A 20,936-nucleotide genomic window follows, 5' to 3' on the forward strand; every position below is an offset into this window, starting at 1 on the left:
CACTTTGACGTCTGCAAAACAAAACGCAGACGGCAAAGAGAAAACACATCCCACGGATTCATCTCGCGGATCAATGATGTGTCATGATTTGCGGCGCCCCCGCATCACTCTCAACCCGCTGGCTCACCCACCCACGCACACCGACCCGCTGGCCCACTCACCCACGCACACCGACCCGCTGGCCTTATCCTCTCTCCCTGTTCGTCTCTCTCTGCCCGCCCCACCCGCATCCCTCACTACAGGAATCGGGGCATTTTGCCGTCAGGACGCTACAGACGGCAAAGAAAGAATTACATACGGCAAAAAAATTTGCCGTCATCCCATGACGGCAAACAATGTCGTCAGCCTATGTGCCCGCAAAGGGTGTCTTTGCCGTCAGCGGTTGGGAGGGCAGTCAGCAAAATTTTTGCCGTTAGTGAAATTATTTTGCCGTCTTCTTGGCTGGTAGACGGCAAATATTTCGTAGGAAGACGGAACGACCTAGCTAACGGACGACGTTAGTCATTTTTGCCGTCTGCCGACCGTGTACAAGACAGCAAAACACCTAAGATTTTTGCCGTCTACCAAATCTGTACAAGACGGCAAACCACACTATATCTTTGTCGTCTGCCGAACGTGTACAAGACGGCAAATTAATCGTGTTATTTTGCCGTCATGAACATGACGGCAAAGAGGCTGCTAAATAAACAACAACACAGATAGATTAACAACATAAATAGACAATATAGCAGCAGAAATAGATAATATAACAGCATAAATACACAATATAGCACACACCATAACACATCCATAATCCACACATATATCACAAACCATAACACATACATATAGCATATAGCACCCACCATAACACATACATACAACATATAACATAATCCATAGCACATTCATACATCATATAACATAATCCATATCCCATTATATAGATATAGCACATCCATGTCATAATATTTGGCATTACTACATAATATATGGCACATCCGGCCTCGCCCTCGACCTCCACATCCACCTCCACCCAGATCCTGGTGCCTCCACCTCCAAGACTGCACCCAGGTCCAAGCGCCTCCACTTCTAGGCCCAGGCGATCCTCCTCTCCCGAGCTGCTGCTACTACTGGTGGTGGTGCTGCTGCACACAACACTCCTCCACTCCACCTCTAGGCCTTATCCTAGAGCTGCTGCTACTAGTGGTGGTGGTGCTGCACACGGCACACCCAGGTGAAGGCTATTCCTGGAGCTGCTGCTGAGGTCGGTTGATGCCCACATTCATCTCATCAACCTGAATTTGGCAACAACTCTATCAATATTTGGCAGTAATGTGAACAAGTTATTGTCAACTGAGTTTGAATCGAAATGGTGATATTTACTACTGCTATTGGAGTACTCCAAAATGAATGTTCAGGTGTTTCAAGCCAACAATTCTAAACAAGCACAAATATGGAGAAGAAGGTGCTCACAACTGCCAAAAGCAGACGACACTAGCAGCTGGCTCGGCGCCTCTCCGCATAAACAAGAACTGCATAAACCAAATATGGAGAAGTGGATCAGGCTTTCATCAAGCAATTTCGGAGGGCAAAAGTCTTATGACAGCAAGAGCAGACACACTTTAAAATTGGCCAGCAGACCAGATATGGATGTTCCTGCCACAACCTAAAACCAAAGAAATGAAGATTCAATTAAAAACTGAATTCAGTGACATTTTGTCAGTTTCAGCGGTAACTGACACTGAGAACCCTTTTTTGCTCATAAGCACTTTTGAGATCAGAGAAGATTCTATTGAAATAATTGCTCCGGGAGCTTCTCTGATGACTCACAATGGTCATATTTGCAATGTGGCATTTTTCAAAAATCTATTGAACATTTGTTATGCTTAATGACTCACAATGGTCTTGTTTGCAACCTGACCAGCCCTGGGAGCTTCTCTGATGTACTGTTCCATCGTCACAAGAAACGACGCCGGTGGCTGAAGAAAACATAGGGAAAACGAAATCATTCTAGCGTTATAAATATAATCCGGTCAGAGGCAGAGCTCAATGACGAACCAGTAGAAGATGAGAAAAATTCAAAAACCACAGGAAAATAACGCACCACATCCACGAGGTTGATGATGCCATCGTTCACCGCACATTAGATCTTGATGCTCTCCTTCAGCACCTGCGTAGTGTTGCCGATATTCACAGTGGTTCGTCAGGATGAGAAACTAGATGCATGATTCAGAAAAATGTTGTTGTGTACTCCAGGCTACCTGCATACAGAACGTGCGACTGAGGGCAGTGAAATTGAGATTGGTTTGGTGGCGAACTGGTGATGGTGCTTGCTTGGTTGGTTGCTTGTCCTCCTCTCATCCTCGTGCTCGCCTCTGCCGGCTGGCCTCCTGGGCGCCGGCTCAGTTGCAGCTGCAGCAGGAGCAGCCGCACGCGGTACCGCACTTGCATGAGAGTGGTACTGACGATTTGGAGCTGTTGTTCTCTCCGAGGATCCCAATTAGGCTAGAAAAGTAATAAAAAACTTCCATAATATAAAAACGTTTTGACGGAGGGAGTAAGTTATAGTGAACTAATTAAGTTGCTAGTACTAAACGTAATATGTCGTATGGAATATACGAGCTACCTCTAGTTTATCTTAATTGTTGTCAAATATAATAGTTCACACATAATGTATACGATGGCTAGCTGCTTCTGTTACTGTTTTATTTCCTTAAATGTCTCATAATGAATTAGCCACACGCTCATGAACACATCAGTGCAGTTTACATGTGATGACTCCAGGAGAGAGACCCATGAGACTGGGAGTGGTAGGTGGAAATATGACAGAGTTGCCTGGGACGCATTTGTTAGCACTAAAGTGTCCTGGCCCACGATACAATGTATTCCTTTTGGTATCTATTGTTTATCCATGATGTATATATCTTATATTTATTAAATGCTATATTAACCACAGATCTCAAAGACAAAACTAACGGTCTAGATATAATCCTCACGTGGAACCATGTCCAAAAATCCGCGTCCCAGGTTCCACTATCTATTATAATGGAACAGAAAACAGAAAAAAAAAACATCTGGTGTGAAAAGTTAAGCTGCCGCTAGCTAACAATGTACTAATTGAAGAAATTCTGATCTATTGTCTAACATAGATACTACATACTTATTGGTACAATATTATTAACGAATGGGGTGGATTCTGAAATCTCCTATTCCAATTACTGTTTGATTTTTCAGCTTGAGTAGTAATTCTTTTAGTTGCCCAGCATGTATTTCATGTTTACTAGCTTGCTATGTTGTATAAGTATTTCATATTGGATGTCAACGTTGAAAAAAGTAGAACATTCGACTTGTGGAGAACCATGTTAATCAAGCTCTCATGATATTTCAAGCTCTACAATACCTATGAACATCCCAATCATGTATGGTCGATGAACTTGATTTATAGTTAGTTTAAACTAGGCATCAACCCGTGCCCCTGCACGGGCTAGGAACTACGTACCCTGTTCCAGAATTATTATTTAAATTCAAAACATGAATTCCTACTACTTTGGAGTATGTTTGAATGAATTGTCTTCTAAAAGGAAGGTAGCATCTTCCTCAGTCGAACTTTTTATGAGTATGTTCTCTCCGACATCATTCATTGCAGATGTTAATATTTATATAAATAATTAACAAACTTGATTACAAAAGCATACGTTGAAGAGATTCATAAATGTGTTCAATATTCCTATTCCTACATCCTATATGTGATTACATAGGCTAAAGTATTTTATTTTACTATGCATTAATTTGTTGACATAAATATGCCATGATCAATGCCAATTGGCACGAAGAGATTTGGGTGACACATCATCTTATTCACGATCCCAATAACTATAAATAAATAAATCTCCTCACTAAGAAAATCATTCGGATACCCTCATGCTATGTCATATCTCAAACTTTCTTGAAGCAAGGAATGGTAATCATACATAATTTCTGTAACTTAAAAATCATTGGGATGAATAGGCCTGTGCTACAAGAAAATCCAACTATTGTTGCTGGCTTGCTACATACAAAATCATATCGATGCTAACCTTCCAAAGAAGATGGGCCAGTTATAGATGGAGAGGTAGGCACGCTGAGTGTCGACGCCATCGCTGTTGCCGCCGTCCGGATCGGGGTGTCAAGGAGGAAGCGATCCGAAGCAACAAAAACTAAGCAAAATTAAATGCATCAGCCGCAAGAAGCATGTAGGCAACAGTACTGGATACAGCTGTTACTGCATATAAATACTGAACTAGATGTTATGTATAAACATGGAGAGTGATTGTCAGACAAGTTTGAATACTGCACTACATTAGTACCACGCCTACATAGATACCTACACAATCATACGGGCGGCGAAACCAGCAATGATGGATCAAGCGAGAGCAATCCGAGGAGAGGATTGGAGGGGAGGGGAGCAAGAGAAGGGGGACGTACCTGGGGAAAGAGGTGGGCGAGCTAGATCCGCCGCAAATCTGGGACCGCCATGTTGCCCGCTCGAACTGGGCCTCGAGGAGAGGATGGAGCGGATGGGGCGACGGCCGCCTACACAGCCCCTCCTGGCGGTTGTCCTCACCGAGCCCTGCCAGCTGCACGCGCACCGCCGGCTCCATGGCGTCTGCAAACGCACGACAGCGGCTGGGAGAGCATCGGTGGCGGCAGACGGGGAGGGCACTGGCAATGGCTCGCGACGGCGGAGGGCACCGGCAGCGGCGGAGAGGCTCGCGACAGCGGCTGGGAGGCTCACGACGGCGGAGGGCACCGGCGGCGGCTGGGAGGCTCGCCGTGGAACCCTAGCTATTTTCAGTCGCGAGAGGGAGGGGCGCTGGTGCGCGCTAGCTGTGGTGTTTTTTTATCCAGTGTGGTCTTTTTTCACTCGCCAGAGGTAGCGCGCTGGCTGTGTTTTTTACACTTTGACGTCTTCTGTACGACGTACCACACGGCAAAGATTAATTTTTGCCGTCTGCCCTCGCGAATGCAAGACGGCAAAACAGCCTGCCGTTTAGGTCAGTTAGCCGCAGCCGTGGACATCTTTTTGCCGTCATCCATAGCGTAAGTAGACGGCAAAAATCGTGTCTTTGCTGTCATCTATCCAAATAGTTGACGGCAAAACTATTTTTTGCCGTGTGTTTTTTTTTTTGCCGTCTGCTTTCTATGATTTTTGGCGGTAGTAGTTGTTTGCCGTCTGCCCATGACGGCAAACTTCCCATTTGCCGTCAGTCCCGACGATTTTCTGACGGCAGAGATAATACGTGTCGGCAAAATAGATGATTCATGTAGTGCCTCACCCGCCTACCTCCGCCCTCCTGCCTCTGGCCTCGTCCTCCCACCGTCGCCTGCCTCCGCCCGCATGCATTGCCTGCCTCCGGTCATGTCCTCTCGCCTCTGCCCGGATCTTTGCATCATCACGAGTCATGGCCTCCCGCCGCTTGGCGGCGCGTGCCTCCGCCCGCGTGTGCACGTGGCCCGCGCCATCTTCGTCGGCCTCTGTCGGCCTCCGCCCGCGCCATCTCCGCTTCTCACCGGCCGCCGTCACTCGTCCACCGGCCATCGCATGGAGCAGCGCCGGACACGTAGGGTTGTTGTCGCTCGACCCCATCGACTGGAGGTCTCTAAGCGGCTCCATGGCTCGTGCAGCTGCGGACGGGTGCTGCTCCACGCCAGAAGGACCGTGTGGTCTTGCAGCAAGGCTGCCCCGACGCCCCCGAGCCATTCTATTTTTATCTGCAAATTTTTATGATGTTGATGTAGATGTTCAGATATGTAAAAATTATGAATGTTCAAATCTATAGATTTGCTTTGTAAATCGATCTTTAAAGAATTTTGTGGTTGTGAATTTTTATGTCTAGATGTCCTGTGAATCGATTATATTTGTTGTGTAAATTGATATGTAGATTTGTTCTGATGTTCAGGTGGTCAGTGCGTTTTTTAATTAAAAAATCTTTGCCGTCTGTATATTAGGTCGGCAGACAGCAAAATTGTGTGTTTGCGGGTTTCCCGAAGGTTGCCGGTAAAAAAACTAACGTCGACCGTTTCGTGTGTTAACTTTTGTTTGTCGTCTGTAGGGTCCAGCTGACGGCAAAACGTATTTGCTGAAGGCAAAATCTTTACCGCCTGCCCGATCAACGGCTGCTGGCAAAATTATCCTTTACGGACATGGTGTATGACGACACTGTCTGCCGTCAGGGGCTGACGGCAAAATTTTGCCATCAGTAGTCGTTTCTTTGCCGTTTATAACGTCCTAACGGCAAAATACCAGATTCCTGTAGTGCTAGGGAAAAGGGGCTGTGCGCAGATCACGGGTATAAGATGGGCCTTGGCGCGCACTGGAAAAAGCATCTTTGTGCTTGGGCCGTCGGGGCAATGACGTAGCTAGTGAGGTAATACCGAGGGACGTCAATTGCTGGTTGAAAACTATTTCCAAACCCCTCTTTGGCCCTTTAGGGCATGTACTCCTCCGTTCTTAAATATAAGTCTTTTAAAAAATTTCACTAGTGGTCTACATACAAAACAACATAAGTGAATCTACATTCTAAAATATGTCTATATACATCTGTATATAGTTCACTAGTGAAACCTCTAGAAAGACTTATATTTAGGAACGGAGGGAGTACATGTATACCTCCACATCAGCCCATGAAAATGGGACTGCTATTTAAGCTTGCATTGATCCATCACAGCAATAGCTTCATGACGTCGTCAGACGCGCAGCCACTGCCCATTGTTGTATCATGCGTGAGATAAAGCTCGTCTCTCGGCAAAATGGACGAATTTGACCTTTAGACGCAAAAAAATCATAAACTAAACTACGTTTAAATTTTTTTCACTCAACTGATCCTTTTATGTGGCGTTCGACACTTAGTCGCCGCACTACACTGTATGACGACTTAACCGTAGGCGCCACACCCTCAACCACGTAGATGTTCCACCCCACTTCACCCCGGACAGTGTGACGCCTAACACAGGCGCCACACTGCCACTTAAATCTGTGGCCGCGGACGGTTCTTTCTCTCTTGCTTCGATCCCTTCCTTACACCTGTGAGTACTACTACTACCATCCACCCCGCCTCAATCCCTTCCTTCTCTTGCTCACAAACCTTCTTCGCCGTTGCGCTGATGGGTACATATGTGTCCGTGCATGTGCAGGCTAGATGCATACTTCCTTCGTTTCTAAATATAAGATCTTTTAGAGATTACACTATAAACTACATACGGATGTACATAGACATATTTTAGAGTATAGATTCACTCATTTTGTTTCGTATGTAGTCTGGAATTTCTAAAAAGTCTTATATTTTAGAACGGAAGTAGTATGTGTGTGTGCATGTGCAGGCTAGATGAAGGAGCCGGAGCAGGGAGCGGTCGCCGAGCTGGCCGCAGAGGCTGGGCCGCCGCTCAAGCTCGAAGACTTTCTCGGAGGCAGCGCCAACCGCAAGGCAAACTGCAACGAGGAGTAATAATGGCGCTGACTAGGCTGTTTTTGCAGCCAAGGCGAAGATGTACGAGTCGGGGCTTAAGTTATTGGCCACACATTTAAGTGACAGTGTGACGCATGCGGCTTAAGCGTCACACTGCCGGGGTGAAGTGAAGTCGGACGTTAGTATGGTCAAAGGTGTGGCGTCTACGGTTAAGGCGTCACACCATGTAGTACACTGTGGTGTGACGCCTAAGTGTCGGGCGTTACACAAAAGGGTCAGGTGAGCGAATTTTTTTCAAACGTAGTCTAGTTTATGATATTTTTTTTGTGTTTAGGGATCAAATTTATCGATTTTGCCTCGCCTCTCTCTTCTCTCCTCCCTGAATGTTCCCTTTTCCCATGTTTCTTTTCCTTCTTTCATCTCTCTCTTCACTTTATCAACTGAAGAAGCCGCCTCCTCTCCAAGCGACCGTTCCGTTCGGTCTGCGAGGCATACGCTGAGCCACCAACATGGCATCCAAGCCTAGTTGGCTCTGCGGGGCAGCGGTATGGGGCAATACCGTTGGTCATGCCCTATACATTGGCTCCTTCTCGGAAAGGGCAAGGCCCTACGATACCTCAAATTCAAACCTTTTTAGCTACTAAAATTCTATAAAGAGTTAAATGCATGGGCGGTCCTTAAAGTTTAGGAGGAGTGTCAAGTTGGTCCCTATTCTATGAAAATGCACGTCTGGGTCCTAAATGTTTGTTAAGTGATTCATGCGAGGTCATTTTCTCGTCTGACCAGCTTTGACCCATGCCACGTCACCGCATATTTGCATGAACCCCTCCCCCCCCCCCCAAATCTAATTCAATAGCGACCGCGGTCCCGCTCCTCTCGAACCCCTGTCTCTGTCTGTGGCGATTTGGGAGGCGACCGGCGGCGGTGGAGTTGCATCTCCGACGGGCAGATAGCTGAGGCGGTCCCACCGACGCGGCGGCCGCGTGAATGGCGCCCGCAAGCAAGGGGCCCCTGCTACGGCGACCCAGCGATGAATCCATTTGCGATTAGGAATGCAACATAGTTGTCCTCCCCATCTTCCCAGTAGTAGTGATTGCAAGGATCCATCCCCTTCTTCAGAAAGAAAAAATCAGAAAAAACAATGAATTCAATCAGCATTCAAATCCAAATGAAAACCCAAATCTTGAAGTGAGAAACTTACGCTATGATTAGGGCACTTGTAGAACACACGTCCTGGATTAGCTACTGATTTGGAAACGCACCGAACCGTGCGGCGCATTTGACAGCACGGACACGGAACTAAAGGCAGTGCTGACCCGAGAGGTGCAGGCCTTATGGGCCCTAAAGCTACTGGCAGCGGTGCAACCGGCGACGAAGCCTTCGATCTCTTGCCACCAGACGAGCTACCAGCGAGAGACATGGCGGCTGGAGAAGAGAGCTTAGGAAGAGCAAACCTAGGGACTGGGGAATAGAAAGACAGAGTCTTATAAGGGTTCAGATGCAAATATTCATGACCCGGACGAGAAAAGGACCTCGCATGAATCACTTAACAAACATTTAAGACAGCATTTTCATAGAATAGGGACCAACTTGATGCTTCTCGTAAACTTTGAGGACCGCCCGTGCATTTAACTCTTCTGTAAATGTAGAAAACCAGAGTAGTTTCATCAGCTGCCTCAGAAAAGAGTCAACACAAAACAAAACTATCCACACTCTGCAGAAATTGTGATGGTAAATACCTTATTATACACTGCTCTCGCAACAAAATACAAGGTTGATGAATTCTCGTGCCTACACAACCGACCGACATATACAACGGTACCCTCAATATTCACACAGACGGCACCACCACGCATCACGTATCTACAGGACGAACAAAGAATGCACAGAGCACCGCGACCAGGCCGCCACATCGTCCTCTCTCAAACCAAACCAAACCAAACCAAAACGAAAGAAATCACACAAACTCGAAGCGCATGAGGAGCTTGGCGTTGGGGTACTTATTCCCCTTGCGGTCGAACAGCGCCACCGCGCGGATACCGGGCTGAAGCTCCGACACCGGCAGCACCGTCTGCCCCGCAAAGTCGTCCTTCTCCGACATGTCGTACTCGTGCACCTCCACCCGCAGCAGGGCCAGCTCCGGCACCGTCAGGCCGAAGGAGAACTCGTCCCCCCACACCGGCACCCAGTTGTCCTCCACCGCCTTGGTCTTCTTCATCACCGAGTCCGCCGGAACGCCGGCGATCCCCACCTGTCGGAACAATCATTGGATACATGGATACATACATACAGGCTTCAGTATGGTGTTTCAGAGAAATAAATGGATCTTATCCAGTTGATTGTTGCGCCAAAGTTGATTTCGTCCATACCCGTGCATAGAAATCTGGAGGAGAATACTGGTCAAAGTGTGTCTGCTTGAAGTCCATCCGCCAACCGTCTCCCATGTACACTTTTACCTGAATGAAAAGCAGCAATTTGTTTGTCTCCTGGATTTTGAGTGGCACAAACAGAACTGAACACGTGTCTAAAGAAAGCCATACCTTCAAGGTTTTCTTAACAGGCTGAGGCGTTTTTGGATCGAAAACTTCAGGCTCGGACTGCATCAAGAAATCCGGTTTCTTCACGTAGCCACAGCCACCGTTGGCTCTATAAAACCCATGCATTAACCAAAGGGCTCTTCCATATCCCTGCAAGGAATATCATGCAGTTATAGCATGTCAATACAGAAGGGGCAGCATATGACCCATAAACATTAGTAACTTCTTGCCCGAATTTAGGCAAGTGTATGCCGAATTGTTAACAGGTCAGATACTTCTTGCGATCTACCAAACCTAAAGCATTCCCATGTTGATAGTGCATAGACATAGAGCATCAGAACCTATCTAGTACCTGGCCACAATAGTTCAGTAATGCACGTTATCAACTCCTTTATTTCTTTAGTTAGGGCTTGTCCAGGAACTGCTGTGAAATGTGCTGATCATCAGCTTTTGCTAGGCGTGTTATCTTGATTTAACATATGGCACAGATTGCATCCCACTTGAATTCATATAAGAAGCTAAGGGTTATTCCGCATTGACCTAGTATAACTGTAATCATCGATACATTTCCACCATTTGATATGGGATGTGATTGCAACTCCCACTGAATTTACTTAATTGGATATTCAGAGCATAAAGCAAGACCATTGCACCGGGATAGATTACTCGGAAACAGAAATGCACCTGCATATTGAAGGCCACCATCTGAGCACCGTGCACCCAACCAATAAATGGATTGTAGTTGGACGAAGTAACCCGAGTGCCCTTTGGGTATATCCTCAGTAGATTCCTCTGTGTAAACCTTGTTAGCAATATTATTGAACACTTCAGTAAGATTAAACAAAAGAGGATCTCTGTCTGTTAAAGATGGAAAGAATGACAGTTAATAATAAGAGCTCCTTCATTCAGATATACACCTCACTATTTCAGTGCCATGATTAACTACAGCTTTGGCAAGTTGTTGCTCGCTCAAGCTGAGCCGCCTAACTTTGTCCGGGTCACACTTCAAGGCATCAGACGTAGTACCCCCCTTTGGCTTTCCTGCTCTTATAGTAATAAGGTGTTTATACTGCGGAGCTAAATGCTGTTGCATTTTCTGTTCATCCTCATCGTCGTCGTCCTCATCGTCATCTCTATGCTCTGAGGCATCATCTTCTTGCTGACAGAGCAAAGACAATTGTGTAGGTAAAATCTCGCTGAATGCCAGGACAAAAGAGAGCAGAAAATCGAGGACTCCAAACACGTACTTTAGCAGATTGGATTTCAGTCTTGAAATCTGGGATTTCTATTCCCCAAGCCGCATCGTCGTCAGTTCCTTTGACAGGATTCTTCTCAGCGTCACCATCTTTCACGGCACCGCCACCATCCTTGGCTTCAAGGTACTCCTTTGGGGGCTTTGTTGACAGGAGCACACGACCCTTGAGGGACTCAGGTGAAGGGAGTTCTTTGGGATGTTCTTCTTCAGGGTAGTACAGTATGGTGCCAAACACTTCAAGGACCATCTATGGAGATTTTTCAGAAGCGCCCGTTAGCAAGAGAAGTGCAAATCTCCTGGATGGATGAAGATAACAACAATTTCAGAAGCAAGTACAGCTACCTTGGCAACTTTGTCCTGCAGCTCGGGTGGAAGGTGGTCTTCGAGTGTGATGATAACCGGGTAGGGAGACGCGACGAAAGCGTACTCCTTGATGGATTTCAAGCATTTCAGCAGCGAAACCGGCGTGGTCAATGTCCTGTTCAGAATCGGCAAGACAACATCACACGGCGTAAGATTCAGCCCTCTTATATTACCGGCAGCGTGAGCGAGTCACTAAAGAATATACACCTATGAAATGTCCGTTTTCTGCAAACCGAACCTGTTTTAATTTCCTAGTATGATAAAACTGAAAAACTGAACGCTGCACCCTGCACCCATGTTCCATTCGAGTAATGGAGCAGGGGAGCTTTCTGTTTGTCCAAAAATATGCACTTCTAAGAATCCGAGGGAGCAACGGACATTTGGTTGGAATTTTCCTCCATCGTCGGCATCGAAGAGGAAAGAGTCCAAGCGAGCGGAGGCCGGATCGATGTGGGGAACGGCATCCAAATAGCATGGCAAGTATACTAGTCTGTTATGTACTGTAGTGTAGGTAGCAGCAAATCAAATCAAAGGAGGGGAAAGCAACCTGCCATGGAGGATGCTGATGTCGTCCTTGGCGGAGTTGGGCCACATGTCGAGCTCGATGACCCGGACGGCGCGCTGCAGGGCCTTGATGATGGGGACGTCGCTGCAGTCGCTGCTGAGCTGGTTGCCGGTGAGGTAGGAGTTGTGGCCGGTGTAGACGTAGTAGTGGGAGAGGGGCCTGGACATGTCGTGGTGGACCCGCGGGCGGCGGAGGGGCGGGTTGAGGTCGGCGGAGAAGAGGAAGCGGTGGAAGTCGTCGAGGCCGAGCAGCTGGCCGCGGCCCAGGCGCGGGAGGCGCGGGCCGGCGCGCTGGTGCTGGTGGCCCTGCAGCCGGATCTGGTCCAGCAGGCGCTCCGCCTCGCCCTCGGCGTTGTCGGCGTCGGCGGGGCCGCCGCCGCCCGCGGAGGACTCGAGGTAGCGGCGCAGGCCGTCGGCGCCCATGGTGGCGGCGCCGCCAGAGTGGTCGGCGAAGAGCGCGCGCACGTCGTCCGGCGGCGGCGCGTCCGTCCAGCGGTACCGGCGCTTGAAGATGAGGCAGCACTTGTATGTGCCCATGGTTGATGGCTCCGGCGGTCTCGCCGGCGGGGGTTGGGTTGGGTTTGACGGTTTGCTTGCTGCTTGGGTCGGCGATGGATACGTGGAGGAGAGGAGACTGGTAGAGAGGGAGGGAGACGAATGGGGTGCGGGCTAATCACAACTGTCGGCACGGAAATGGCACTCATTAAGGCTGCCCGTAATGTTCGTATCATACTCGTTCCTAAATACAAGTCTTTTAAACGATTTCACTAAGGGTCTACATACGAAGCAAAATGATTGAATCTATACTTTAAAATATGTCTATATACATCCATATGTAATCCATCAGTGAAATCTCTACAAAGACTTATATTTAGGAACGGAGGGAGTAGATAGGAGTATCATGCATGTCAACTAGGCAATTTTAATGAGGTGGCATAGAATTAGATGAAGAAAAAGAGGATTGAGTGTCATATCATGATACCGTATCATACTAAATGATGTGTTACTATGTATTTTGCATGACAATAAATGAACTATCTTATGATGTGATACTAAATGAACTATCTTATAAATGAGGAGTAACATATGATACTACGCATTACGGATGTGGTATCATACATTAATACAATATGCATGAGGGTAGTATATGATACTACCCATTACAACCAGCCTAAGGTATGGCCATCAATTTAACTCAACTGCACCCACATAAAAAAAAACTCAACTGCACTCCATATTTTACTTTCATTGTATTTTCTGAAAAAACTTTCAATCTATTTATTCAAAATCATGAGTATGAAGAACATAAAATGCAATAAAATTACATCAATGTTCGTAAATCATACGACGACTATAAATACTGAAGTAAGATGGAGGCACGTCGCCGTCGTCGCCCCCTTCACCGAAGCAAGGGCAAACCTTGTTAGTAAACAGTCGAAGAAATATTATGCTAAGACCGCCAATAACCAGCGCACCAGAACAATCTTTGTGGCAATGAAGGAAAGAATAGATGAGAAGAATTCAACCTATAGACACACGAACACATACGAATGAAGACCGGATCAAAACGATTCAATAAAGACACACCTTCATATGTGTTCCGATGATGCTAGTTGCACCCCGAAACATAGGCTAGGCAGATAAAAGGTTGTTTCATCTTCAAAAAAAATGTCACCGGGGCTCGTCTTTCTGACCTGAATAAAACCTTAAAAAAACTTATATTTCTATTTACCTAAAAACGAAGGAGAAGCTCTCCCTCCGACATTTTGTCAGAACGGTCAATGCCTCAATGCCCCTAAAATCAGAGAAGACGAAACAGATAACGACAAGACCGAAAGAAGCCGGGAAGATAAAACGCTAGCCATCTTTTTCTTTTCATTTTTCTGAAAAATTCCTCTAATCCGTATTATACCTGATGTGGTTCGATTTTGTACTACGAAAATGCTGTGCATACGACAAAACCTGTGTATGATCTGTGTACGATGTGATCTCACTCGTACTAGTAGTACAGTACTAAATCAGCGATCATTAATATCGATTGGAGGAGTACTAGTGTAAGTGCACATGCGCGTATAATAATCTATACTGGGCGGTCGTTCGGATCCGTGATTCGGTTGAGAGACAAGGACGCGCGCATGAGGCTGGTTGTAATGGGCATATCATATACCAGTGTATGATACTACATCCGTAATGCGTAGTATCATGTGCTAGTATCATAGTAGAACAGTTCATTTATTGCCATGCATGACACATAATAGCACAACATTTAATATGATACGGTATCATAATATGATACTTAACCATTTCTTTCTTCATTTAATTTATGCCACGTCATCAAATATGCCTAGTTGACATGCATGATACTACTTATGATACTTCTACAGCCTGAATATATGACAAAGACATGCTATGCTAGGTGGCTGTGCCCGAGTGGAGGAGTGTTGCTGAGTCAACTCATAGTATATACCGTCCACGTGTAGCACATTTTACGAGAAAGAAACACCGGTGTCTGGTCTGGCAATGCCCGGGTGGCCCACCCTCCCCCCGACATGCATTGTGGACGGACGATCTTCCATGGATAACGCTCCCTGGACTGAAATATCCAGAACGTCTTACACATTTGTTTTTTTTGGAGGAAATCTTACATGATTGTTTATAATATAATAAAGAGAAGGGAGTATGTTATCAGTATCCTCTTGTGTGTGGTTTAGCCACAGCACACGTGTCTCGGCGCAGCATGCATGAGGCCACGGCCGCATTGGGATAGAGACAAGACAAAGTCCGCAACCTGCAAGATGGGAACAGTACACACGTAACGGTCAACAACTGCAAGCGCAGCAGACGACTTTTACTTTTTTACTTCAAAAAAGAATACAAACCTTCGAGACAAATAAAAAAATAAAAATAAGGAATTGAAGCCGGACAACAGGCACAGCTTTGGGGAGGGCAAGCAAGGCATCCAGTGCTTTCCTTTGCGGTTTTCCCTGGATCGGGATTTCTGTGGAGGCCTTGGACGGGCCCATTTGTGCCTGTCGGCACCTTTGCCTTTGCTTCTTCTTTGATTTGAAGGAGAAGAAATGTTTTTCGGCGAGGGGGATACGAAAAGAACTGGCGTTGGCATATACTTCTTCTCATCCCGCGCTGTAAAGAGCCAGCTGCCGGGTATCATCACCGGCGTTTCCAAGCTGTAAAGGCTTTTCCTTTTTTCAAGACTCCGAAGCTTTTTTTTTTTCTCCTTTGGGAATTTCAAGACATGGAAATGGGGAGCGAGGGGAGTGGGCTGGCCTCTGTTTTCATTATTGGGTCAGACTCAGGTTATGACTTGAGTTAGGGTGGAATCCAGGACTTCAAAGTGTGGGGAGTGAGGTTATGACTTAGATGGTACATTGTCGTCATGGGCCGGCCAAACAATTTTCTTACAAAAGAAAAGCTCATACTATTGAAAGAAAAAAAATCATGAATTTTTAATACTCGCTAATTTGGAAATAAAACACAAAAACTTAGAAAAGGTACATGGAAATAGGAAACAATACAACAGGGCTTTCAAAAAAGTGCATGGATTTGAAATAAAAAAATGAAATTGAAGAAATTTCACGTATTTGAGGGGGGGGGGGGAGTTAGCGAATTTAAGGAAAAACGTTCACGAAATTTCAATAAATAGCGAATTGGAGAAAAAAAAACCATAGGAAAAAGTTCAAGAAGTTTTGTACAAAGTGCGCGAACTTGCAAAGAGTTTACAAAGTTGAGAACAAATTATGAATTTTAACAAGTCCACGCGTTTGAAAAAACAAACAAAAAATAAGAATAAAAGGCGGCTCAGAAAAAACAGAAACAAACAAACAACCATGACGAACTTCGGCTACCTACCTGCCTGCATTGGCTGGCCCATTAGATTGAAGGGGTGTGTCTCACTATGGTTAAGCCTATAACCGGTGCATGGATTTTATGACTTGAGATGGTACATCGCCGACCGAGCCAAACAATTTTCATACAAAAAGGTTCGTAATATTTAAAAAATGGCCGCAAATAAGTAAAAAAAATTCAAGAAATTTTAATAGTCGCTAATTTGGAAAAACTACAAGAAGTTTCGTAAAAAGTGCACGAAGTTGAATTTTTTTCACAAAGTTGAGAATAATTTACAAATTTTAACAAGTCCACACATTTGTAAAAACAAACAAAAATTAAGAACAAAGGGTGTCTCAAAAGAACAGAAACAAACAACCGGGACGAACTTCCGTTACCTGCCTACATTGGCTGGCCCATTAGATCGAAGGGGTGTGGCTCGCTATGGTTAAGCCTATAACAGGTGCATGAAACACTGAATAGAATTGCGCCTAATCTATTGTATGAGATGGCACACAGTCGCCTCAGGCGATCGTCCAGATTGACCAACCCAACAGCACTTGTGATGCAAGCAGTTTCTATAGTGGGAATTGAAAAATGTGCTGAAGGTATTGCGGTAGCGGTATGTCGGGATCGGGATGGTAATTTTTTGGGGAGTTCGTGTTGAAATTATGCCTTAGAGGCAATAATAAATAAAGTTATTATTATAATTCTTGTATCAAGATAATCGTTTATTATCCATGCTATAATTGTATTGAATGAATACTCATTTACATGTGTGGATACATAGACAAAACACTGTTTCTAGCAAGCCTCTAGTTGGCGAGCCAGTTGATCAAAGATAGTCAGTGTCTTCTGATTATGAACAAGGTGTTGTTGCTTGATAACTGAATCACGTCATTAGGAGAATCACGTGATGGACTAGACCCAAACTAATAGACGTAGCACGTTGATCGTGTCATTTTGTTGCTACTGTTTTTCTGCGTGTCAAGTATTTGTTCCTATGACCATGAGATCATATAACTCACTAACACCGGAGAAATACTTTGTGTGTATCAAACGTCGCAACGTAACTGGGTCACTATAAAGATGCTCTACAGGTATCTCCGAAGGTGTTAGTTGAGTTAGTATGGATCAAGACTGGGATTTGTCACTCCGTATGACGGAGAGGTATCTCGGGGCCCACTCGGTAATACAACATCACACACAAGCCTTGCAAGCAATGTAACTTAGTGTAAGTTGCGGGATCTTGTATTACGGAACGAGTAAAGAGACTTGCCGGTAAACGAGATTGAAATAGGTATGCGGATACTGACGATCGAATCTCGGGCAAGTAACATACCGAAGGACAAAGGGAATGACATACGGGATTATACGAACCCTTGGCACTGAGGTTCAAACGATAAGATCTTCGTAGAACATGTAGGATCCAATATGGGCATCCAGGTCCCGATTGGATATTGACCGAGGAGTCTCTCGGGTCATGTCTACATAGTTCTCGAACCCGCAGGGTGTGCACACTTAAGGTTCGACGTTGTTTTATGCGTATTTGAGTTATATGGTTGGTTACCGAATGTTGTTCGGAGTCCCGGATGAGATCACGGACGTCACGAGGGTTTCCGGAATGGTCCGGAAACGAAGATTGATATATAGGATGACCTCATTTGATTACCGGAAGGTTTTCAGAGTTACCGGAAATGTACCGGGAATGACGAATGGGTTCCGGGAGTTCACCCGGGGGGGGGGGGCAACCCACCCCGGGGAAGCCCATAGGCCTTGGGGGTGGCACACCAGCCCTTAGTGGGCTGGTGGGACAGCCCAAGAAGACCCTATGCGCCATAAGAAGAAAAATCAAAGAGAAAAGAAAAAAAAAGGAGGAGGTGGGAAAGGGAAGAAGGACTCCACCCACCAAACCAAGTTGGACTCGGTTTGGGGGGGGGAGAGCTTCCCCCCTTGGCTCGACCGACCCCCTATACGGAGGTTTTAGGTCTGATTTGAGACGACTTTTCCACGGCAGCCCGACCACATACCTCCACGGTTTTTCCTCTAGATCGCGTTTCTGCGGAGCTCGGGCGGAGCCCTGCTGAGACAAGATCATCACCAACCTCCGGAGCGCCGTCACGCTGCCGGAGAACTCTTCTACCTCTCCGTCTCTCTTGCTGGATCAAGAAGGCCGAGATCATCGTCGAGCTGTACGTGTGCTGAACTCGGAGGTGCCGTCCGTTCGTCACTAGATCGTGGGACTGATCGCGGGACGGTTCGCGGGGCGGATCGAGGGACGTGAGGACGTTCCACTACATCAACCGCATTCACTAACGCTTCTGCTGTACGGTCTACAGGGGTACATAGATCACACACCCCCTCTCGTAGATGGACATCACCATGATAGGTCTTCGTGCGTGTAGGAAAATTTTTGTTTCTCATGCGATGTTCCCCAACAGTTCGGCACTGGTCCCTGGTCCTACGATGTGTTGATGATCCAGCAACATTGGAGGGCACTGCATGAATGCGGGGGGGGGGGGGGGGGGGGGGCTTGAACTCGACGAAGATCCACACTTGCAACAGTTTGTCAATGCTTTTGACTCCAAGCATGTTATGTCGGACATCATCAAAGGCACGAGAGGTAGCTACGGCCCATCATCAGTGAAATCAATTTTTTCAGTGTAATTTTACTTCCAAAGGTTATGCGGTCAATGTCGAAGCATATAGTTTATCTTAGTTCTCCCTCTCTCTAGGTCTGAGACGTCATGTTTTGTTTGACCAACCCCATAATCTGATTTATATCCCACACTACGTGGTTTCCAATAGATAAACTTGGTTATACCCCTAGAAAAACAATGAGAATTGACTTTACTAATCTTTCGCCTTGTTTTTGGAAGGTTACGTGGGTTTTTGTATGTTTTTTTTCTTTTTGTGGTTTTATCTGTTTTCTTTTCTATTTCTCATCTTTCATTTACATTTTTGTCAAATGCGCATTGAATATAATTTTTTATACATGGAGAACATTTCTTAACACACATTGGACAATTTTTTAATGACATGAATATTTTTTAAGACGTAAAAAGAATTTCTAAAGTGTTATAATATTTTGGAATTATAATTTTCTTATAAATTATATGAACATTTTTCTACATTTTCTACAACTTCCATGGACATATTTTTTAAATGCGTCACATTTATTTAAAATGTCATGATAAATTTAATGAATTGTATATTTTTTAAAGTTAGACAACCATTTTTGATATTTAATAGTTTTTTTAAAATGTCATGATAAATTTAATGAATTGTATGCTTTTTTAAGTTAGACAATCATTTTTTGACATTGTATAGTTTTTTAAATGTCATCAATTTATTGTTGCGACATATTTTTATATGTTTTGAATTTTTTTTAATATTACATGAAAAAATATTATTAATATCATGAAAATTGAAGAAAAATCTCAAAAACAATTTTCTAAATACATGAGAATACATTTTTGACACTCCCAAGACATGTTTGAATACGGGGCAAACATTTCAAGATGGTGTAAGTTTAGGTCCAAGAACCATAGCCGGACTTCCCTAATCCTCCTCAAATGGTCGCGGACGTGACCGGTCAGCAGGTGACCGAACATGAGAGAGAAGAAAAACTGACACAACCGGATTTATCGTATCATTCTTATACGCCGGTCTGTCCGCGAATCCCCATATCCATCTCAAATATAGAAAGGATATGAGGCCTCGTAGATAGGACGCGACCCCCGAACCACTTTTTTTCCTTATTCAATATTTTCTTTCTCGTTTTTTTATCTTCACTAATCACGTGCAAGTAACCAGGCATATAAAAAAAACATTATAAATGCACGAACAGGCATATATGAGATTAAAATAGACATGTTTGGTCATTGATCGGACGTGTTCACGAACGTTTGACGAGTCGAATCGAATTAGAGGTACGTGGATGTAGACGCTCTCAGGTAACTCTGATGGATGCATCCATTTCAGCGGTTTCACCGCGATTACATATGCACCACATATCTTTTGGCCGAAATTGTGCATAAGGTGGTGGTGCAAATAAAACACTACAAAAGTAAATGACCAGCATTATTTGGCCACGGCCAATGCATAAGAACGGTCCCAATGCCCCTCGCAATAACTGTGACATAGGGTAGTCGATGCGACATGCCATCATCCCACTTTGTTTTCTAGCCCATACACATATTTGGAAGAAGAAAAAAAACATCTCAGAACATCATTCAGAGTTCGTCCGCATTATCGGCGATATTTTTCAGCATTCACATAATTTGTTTCTTAGCGGTGGTTTGCAATAATAGCCCATGCACTGCTTTGCAATAGCAGAGCACTTCTTGGAAACCCGCGGCGTCAAGACTGATTGAGAAGAACGCGTTGCCGTCCGAGTTTCAGACGTTTGATATAATCACGCAACGCTGAAACCAAGGGTTTTGATCATCCAATTCCCCCCATACTACTACCTTGCTTCTTCCCAGAGGTTTTTAATGTGGATCTGTGCCATAATCGGTCGGAAGTTGCAGGGTGTAAATTGAGGGAGGGAGTGGAAGAAACCGAGTCGGGAAACCGATGCATGCATTCATTTCGGCGGTTTCGTTCAACCACATATGCACTGCAGTTCTTTTGACTGAAAATGGAGTGAGGTGGTGGTGGATGTCAAATTCAGAAAATGCAGGCATGGCCGGCTTTCCGGCCGGCGGCAGGGACGGTATGGAGCTGGCCGCTGTTCTTCTTTCAGCGACTGACAAGTAAGCCCCCTCTTACAGAAAGTTGATTTAATCGCATTCAACCAAGTTTATGACCTCTGCTTCTGTTACTACCGCACTTGTGCATGTGTCGGTCAGCCATGAAGTAACTGCATTTTCATTCTCCAATGGCGTCACTTTCAGTCAACCACCACTTCGCTACCCTCCCACTTGGCTATAAGAACGGGATGAG

At 45.3% G+C, this 20,936-nt stretch overlaps 2 protein-coding genes and 1 pseudogene across 3 annotated transcripts; 1 reads left to right on the forward strand and 2 right to left on the reverse strand.

Moving 5' to 3' along the window:
- Positions 1 to 894: 894 nt before the first annotated feature.
- LOC123429368 lies at positions 895 to 4,825 on the reverse strand. 2 transcript variants are annotated; one of them, XR_006622656.1, is made up of 8 exons: positions 4,447 to 4,825; positions 4,059 to 4,178; positions 2,244 to 2,487; positions 2,087 to 2,152; positions 1,881 to 1,961; positions 1,604 to 1,648; positions 1,456 to 1,514; positions 895 to 1,277 (listed from the first exon to the last, which is right to left on the reverse strand). XR_006622656.1 is itself a non-coding variant. In XM_045113411.1 (6 exons), exons 3-6 carry the CDS (start codon positions 2,431 to 2,433, stop codon positions 1,605 to 1,607), a joined length of 381 nt encoding a protein of 126 aa, XP_044969346.1. In that variant the 5' UTR covers positions 2,434 to 2,487; positions 4,059 to 4,178; positions 4,447 to 4,804; the 3' UTR covers positions 1,536 to 1,604. The 2 variants fall into 2 exon arrangements, 1 of the variants encoding a protein (XP_044969346.1); XM_045113411.1 differs by lacking the exons at positions 895 to 1,277; positions 1,456 to 1,514 and having other exon boundaries at positions 1,536 to 1,648; positions 4,447 to 4,804.
- A 1,527-nt stretch (positions 4,826 to 6,352) lies between these two features.
- Positions 6,353 to 6,483, forward strand: LOC123433633 (annotated as a pseudogene).
- Positions 6,484 to 9,150: 2,667 nt separating this feature from the next.
- Positions 9,151 to 12,817, reverse strand: LOC123424593 (phosphoinositide phospholipase C 2-like). The gene is made up of 8 exons (XM_045108232.1): positions 12,130 to 12,817; positions 11,562 to 11,697; positions 11,212 to 11,466; positions 10,882 to 11,123; positions 10,649 to 10,766; positions 9,968 to 10,114; positions 9,797 to 9,883; positions 9,151 to 9,678 (listed from the first exon to the last, which is right to left on the reverse strand). The coding sequence occupies exons 1-8, from the start codon at positions 12,681 to 12,683 to the stop codon at positions 9,385 to 9,387; spliced, it is 1,833 nt and encodes a 610-aa protein (XP_044964167.1). The 5' UTR covers positions 12,684 to 12,817; the 3' UTR covers positions 9,151 to 9,384.
- Between the last annotated feature and the right edge of the window lie 8,119 nt (positions 12,818 to 20,936).

This window comes from Hordeum vulgare, chromosome 2H, assembly GCF_904849725.1.
Source record: "Hordeum vulgare subsp. vulgare chromosome 2H, MorexV3_pseudomolecules_assembly, whole genome shotgun sequence".
NCBI classification, from domain to species: Eukaryota; Viridiplantae; Streptophyta; class Magnoliopsida; order Poales; family Poaceae; genus Hordeum; species Hordeum vulgare.